Below are 6,406 nucleotides of genomic sequence, written 5' to 3' on the forward strand. Positions count from 1 at the left end.
ATTCCTCCTGCCATTTTTGGAGTGCTTAGAAAGAAATGAATAAGATAACCTTCAAATTTTAGTTACTCTTTTTCAAATTTGCGAAGAACAGTGGATTAGTGATGTTGTGGTGAGCAAATTATGGATGATCAAAATGTAATTCTTGATATCAGTGACCCTTTCAGAGTTGATGACTTTCTATACTTTGGGTTGACAAGCCAGCGAATGGAAGTTTCTCGTTATTAATCAATATATATATATATATATATATATATAGAGAGAGAGAGAGAGAGAGAGAGAGAGAGAGAGAGAGGATTGGACCTTCGTTTTATCTATCAAAGCTGCTTGCCATGTGGTGGTCATGGTCGAAGTTTCTTTTTCTTTGAGTTCATTTTTTATGAAGTAAATTAAGCAAATAAATAAATAAAGAAATAAAACTCACCGTCATATGACGAGTACTAGATGCATAGTCAAGTGAAGGGGGTCATTTTCTTCTATATTTTATTTTTATTTTTTAATAAGCTACGAATCTAACTGTTAAACACTTCTTGAAGCAAATGGTATCCCTCTTTCCTCACAAGCTTCTGTTTGAAAATAGGAAAGAGTAGGTTAAAAGCAAGAAGCTCCAATGATGAAAGATGAAGCAACATCATACGCGGTCTCATCATGAGCCTGAATCCATTTGTGAGAGTGCTTTTGATTTCTTTTTCTAGTTTTTTCACCCATCAAACAAGCAACCAGACACAAAAAAAATAAAATAATCATAATCAAACCAAAGCGTCCAAATAGAATGCCCCACGCATTGTGTGTCATTTCAGTTCATCCATTTTTCTTGCCAGTGCCTACTTTCCCGCAGCCATCTTGTTTTCAATTTGGGGTTCCTACAAACCCCACCAATTCTTCTGTGAAATGATCAACATTTCTACTCTCCTATGATCATACACTGCACAATCAAGCAACCACCCACTTCCAAATGGCCCTACACTCTTTCATCATCTCAGCCACCGCGTACAAGAGCTCAGAAATTATGAACACCTAAACTAATTATACTCTCATGCAAATGGCTCATGAATGTCAATTAATCAGCATGTGTCACTCTATATATATATATATATAGTTCATGAAAGTGACTAAACTGCTTGTATGTACACATAACGTGTGTGTTAGCTTCAAACCCTTATAACTTGACCACAAACCCTGAGCTCCCTTGTCTTTGCAGCTGAGCTAGCTAGCTAGGTAGGAAGTCGATCCATCGGTGATGCCATCTTGGCTGGGGGTGTTTTCATTCCGGGTGTGCCTCGACGGGTGTCGGGACCAAGCCCAACAGGTCTCGGGGCTCGGCACGAGGATCTGGAACCTGAGCGACCGGCCGGTGGAGCTGCAGATAAGGGTAGGATCCATACTGAAGAAGGGTCACACTTTGAAGCCTGGGTCATCCAAGAGACTGAAGTGCAAGCACCTTTACAGGAGTTACATGCCTGCAGTGGTGGGTGGTGGGAGAAACAGTGATGGGGGGATTAAGAGCTTGCTGTATTACTATGATGAGACTTGCCACCCTTATGTTTGGATACATGACAGTTTGGGTGATTTCAGTAGGAATAGGATGGTTAAGCAGCAGTATATCAGCCTAGAGGATCTGAGGGATTTTTCTGAGATCAGGATCTTCAGGGACCATCAGAGAGGCTGCATCTCGGTTCGCAAGAAATCGAGGCCAGAATTGTGCTGAATTTTTGCTTGTTAGTTTTAATTTAAGTCAATCTATCTGTATGTATGCATTGTTGGTGGATTAATTATAATTTTCTTTTTCATTTTTCTTGTTTTTTTCTTTTTATATAGTTTATGGTGTGTGTGTGTGTTTGAAGGTATATCTTCCATGGTTTTGGTACTACTATATTGCCATATATGTACCAAAGATTTTACAAAATGAAATGGGTGTATCTAGCTAGCTGTTGTTTCCTATTTACCAAACTAAGGAGCTGGCTTTTTCTTTTTTTTTTTTTCTTAACCAAATTTGAAAGTAATAATGGATGTTAAAGGTACTGATTTCCTGACAGTGTCGTGCTCCATTTTTTTTTTTCTAAAGATGATTATTATTATTTACTATAGCTGTTTTGTTAACATGGAACTCGGAAATTTATAACTTTCTTCTTTTTTTCAGTTCGATTTAGACTACACCATGAGAGGCAACCAATCTCCCATTCCCCACTCCTTTGCTATCCCTTTCTCAATATTTGATTAGAATGAAGCTTCAAATTCTTACCATTAGAATCTCTTTGAAGAATGACACTTACAATTCACTGAACAGAAAGTAGTTTTTGATGATATGAAGGGAAGAAGTGAGTGACAGTAGCATCAGCTGTTAGGTGCTGTGGTAATATTGGTTGGTGTCTGCACTTGGCTGGCCTATTTCAATTTTCATCTATTAGTTGATTATCTTTTTTTTTCCCCAACAGGTAAACCATCCCCCTCTATTCTTTACTTAAATTTTGCTGGGCTGGGAATTGAACCGCCACTAGCTGGAGCTCAGACTTATTTGCTGAGGAAGTATCAGCCTAATTACCCACAAGGACCACTACTTGCAATAGAGCCATAGTTGTAATGAAAAGTACCATAGAGCCATATTGCATTAAGAAGTACCATTCTCATCTTTCCCCACCTTTCCTCCTATCCCAATAATCTCTCCTTATATAGTTTTTTTTTGCCTGCGGAATTTCAAGTTTATGTTTGGCATTTGCTCCAAGGTTAGTAGTAGAATTAATGATCCGTAGAATGCTAGCTTGCATATATGGTTGTGTTTGGCAACCCACCTTCCCCTCCTTTGCTTGTCTTTCTCAAACCCATTTAAGTTCCTTTTTTTTGTAACTAAAATTGGAAACAAGATTCCCTTCAAGCTAGGCTTGCTCCTTGAGCAATATTCAAGAAACATGAGTAGGTAAAGCATTTCCACCTCTCACATTTTTAGGAGGAAAATACTTTGCCACCATTCTATTATTTTTGTTTTTATGATGATCCCATGTGGTTGGGATGCTACGAACTTGTCTTTAAACAATAAAATAAGAGAGTAATAAAGACTCAATGAAAAATAGCACGACATGGTCTAGGATAAAACTTGTGCTTCTCTTTCACTCCCATATGCATGCAATTATGTTAATTTTTATAAGGTTGTGATTACGGGTGCTTTGGAGATGATATAGAAGAAAATTTGTCATACTAGATATTAAAGTAAGACATTCAAATAGTTATTGACCATAAAATGCCTTCTCAAGATATTAGCATCTGAAATAGATCAGAGTCATCATAGACTCAATTCAAATCCCAAACTCTCTCCTTCTCTTATTGAGACTTTGTAATAAAACACAAAACTAACAATTAACAACCATTATTGCTTAAAGTTATCATATGTGTGTGTGTATGTATGTATGTATGTATGTATGTATGTATGTATGTATGTATGTATGTATATATTGTTGGTCTTACAAGACTTAATATCCTATTTTGATGCTAACAAACAAGTAGATCTTAACATGCTTTGTTTAAGTGATGTATTTTCAAAACTCAATAATGAATGCAAGGTTAAAGAGTTCATGAGAGCTTGTACCTCAGATAAGGATGGTTATATCAAGCTTGAAGCATGGACTTAAGGATAAAGCCTGAAGATCATGAGAGCTTGAGGATTAAAGAGAACCTGATGAAAGCTCAAAGATCAATGAAGCTCAAAGTCTGAACTGTTGATGAAAGATCAAGAGAGATAAAGAATTGAAAGCTCACATATAATTCAGGAAAATTGAAGCTCAGTAAAGAAGACAAAGAGAACTCAAAGCAACGAAAAGTCAAATGGGTCTTTAGGACAAGTCTTTGTAAGTACTTCAAGATAATTCAAGTATGAATGTTTACTTTGAAGCTTATTAGGCAAAGGAGACTTAGAGACCATAGCTTAAGTCTTGGAACATGTTTTTCAAAGTTAAACAAATTTATATTCCAAGAATATCTAAGCAAAAAGGAGAGAGAAATAAAAAATGACTTACAACCAGCTGACAGACGACTGGCAAGTTAAACAACTTGAACTAAGAAGAACAGAAGTCTGACAAACGACTGTCAGTGTCAAGTGAGAAACTTGTAGGTGTTTTGCCAGACGACTACCACCCTTTTGAGTTTGTTTTTAAAAATAAATTCCTCTAGTGACAGACGACTGCCAATCAGGGAACAGACGACTGCCACCTCTCTGCCTATGAATTTTATAGTTATAATATATGGACAGACGACTGCTAGGACTTCACAGTCATCTGGCTTGCGGCAGTTTTCAAATTTCCAACGGATATATTTTTTAAAATTCAAATTATTTGAAGCTTAAATAAATTTAAATCTTGGAAACTACTCTAAGAAAACTAGGAGAACAAGCAAGAAGTCTTTCTAACTCTATAAATACCCTCAAGGACCATTGTTTTAAACACCAAGAAATCAATTCAGTTCTCATACTCTGTCAAAGCTCACTGAAATTCTGAAAGCTCTCTATTGCTCTCATCACTCACGAAAATCTCTAAAGTATTGCTGAGTTTCTCATTGAGTTTGTGCATTAAGTTGTTAATTCTTTCATTCATTGAAAGATACTCACGGTGATAAATTTCTAGAGCTTCATTCTAAATTTCATATTCTGAATTTACTTTGAAGTATATTAGTTGTGCTATAATTGTTATACTAACCAGCTCTTTGAGGAGCAAGTTCTCTGTACACATCTATTTGATTTATTTCTTATAGATTGATGATTCCAAAGATTGTTTGGATCTTTGGCAAAGCAAGGGGATATTGCTTAGAGAGGCGGGCTCTAGCCTAGTTAAGGAGTAACCGGACAAGGGGATATCGTTTGGAAAAGGTGGGCTTTAGCCTTAACCGAGGAGTGTTGTAAAGGTATTATTCCGCCCGTCAAAGGAACAGGTTTAGTGAATCCTTTGATGGTTTGCCAAAGGCGAGGACGTAGGCTGAGTATAAGCCGAACTTCGTAAAAATCTCTGTCTCACTCTTTCTTTCCCTTACTCCTTATTTTCAGTACATATTTCAATTGCGTGGATGGTTTAAATTGAAAATCATATATATTACGTATATTTGGGAATCAAGTAAACTTAAAGTTTAATTTTGATTTGGGTTGCGGAAACCAAAAGGGAGTACGTTGGTTAAACCATATCTTGCGAAAACCATACGGGAGTACGTTACTTGGTTAAACATCCCAAAGATAAATTAACTGAGAGTTTATTTGAATTTTGAATATTGGGAAGAGTGTGAATATTGTGTTGGATTTTATATTACATATCATATTGAGAAAATCAATTAATACAAGGCTTCACATCAGCAAAAACAAATTATCATTCACTACAGGACATAATTCAAATTTATATCCAGAACTGACAACAAAAGCTATATTATGATTGAATGGTTTAAAATTTGATATTGAGTAGTTTGTGTTTATATTTTAAAGAGTGTTGAATCTTGCAAATTTCCATCAATCTAAATTGTGCTGCAGGTAACTTATGCTTGGCAAATCATTTGGTTGTTTGTTTTTCAAATTGTGGATGATTGGCTTGGTTACTTGAATGATTGGTTTGGTTGCTTGGTTGTTTACATAGTTGTGTTGATTGATTGAATTAAAAGAACTAAGTTCTTGCGTGATTAAAGAATTAAACAAACAAGTTAAGAATTAATTCAAAGAAATAAAAGAAGGATAAGGATTCTTAAAAGGAATTAAAAGAAATTTTTATAATCCAATTCACCCCCCTCTTGGGACTACACCTTACTTTTCATATATATATTATGCTTAGAATTAAGATGACTAAGTAGCTCAATCGATCTTCATAGAGCTTGGTTTTTTTTTTTTGTCATCCTTTCCTTTTTGTTTATAGATAAATTTATTTATTTTGGTTTGTAAACAAAGAACAAGAAGACAAAAGATAAACAAAAAAAATAAAAATAAAAAAATACATGGTGAGTAAAGAGATTTGAATAGAGAAAAAATGCAAATAATGAAAAAGGGAAATTAAATAGGAATTTGATGTGAGTGCGTGTGTGTGTGTGTGTGTGTATGTGTGTGTGTGTGTGTGTGTGAGAGAGAGAGAGAGAGATGAAGATGAAGAAGAAGTTAGGAGGAAATAGAGAGAGAAGAAGAAATTGTTTTGCAAAATAAATAAATATGCTAAAGTATTAATTAGGTTTTTCTTCATTTGTGTGAAGATGTCCTTAATACCTGTTAGCCTCTTATTTTCTCTCACAGTAAAGTAGTTGCTTTAGATCTAATTATGTCCAAGATTTTGGGAGAGAATACTTATAGATGATGATACAATCAAAATAGAAATTTGTATATCTTGCGATAATCTTTTGCCATGACTAAATCAGCTTCTAGGCAATCTATCCTTTATAACTTCAAATGCTCTTAGTTGAC

The 6,406-nt window shown here is 35.2% G+C and overlaps 1 protein-coding gene across 1 annotated transcript; it reads left to right on the forward strand.

Moving 5' to 3' along the window:
• The first annotated feature begins 669 nt into the window (after positions 1-669).
• LOC131150214 (uncharacterized) lies at positions 670-1,784 on the forward strand. The gene has a single exon (XM_058100813.1). It carries the CDS (start codon positions 1,238-1,240, stop codon positions 1,703-1,705), a length of 468 nt encoding a protein of 155 aa, XP_057956796.1. The 5' UTR covers positions 670-1,237; the 3' UTR covers positions 1,706-1,784.
• The last annotated feature ends 4,622 nt before the right edge of the window (positions 1,785-6,406 follow it).

Source organism: Malania oleifera, chromosome 3 (genome assembly GCF_029873635.1).
Source record: "Malania oleifera isolate guangnan ecotype guangnan chromosome 3, ASM2987363v1, whole genome shotgun sequence".
NCBI classification, from domain to species: domain Eukaryota; kingdom Viridiplantae; phylum Streptophyta; class Magnoliopsida; order Santalales; family Ximeniaceae; genus Malania; species Malania oleifera.

Excerpts from the sequence above, each read along its gene's own strand:
- LOC131150214 (XM_058100813.1), top strand. The coding sequence starts at position 1,238 with ATGCCATCTTGGCTGGGGGTGTTTTCATTCCGGGTGTGCCTCGACGGG.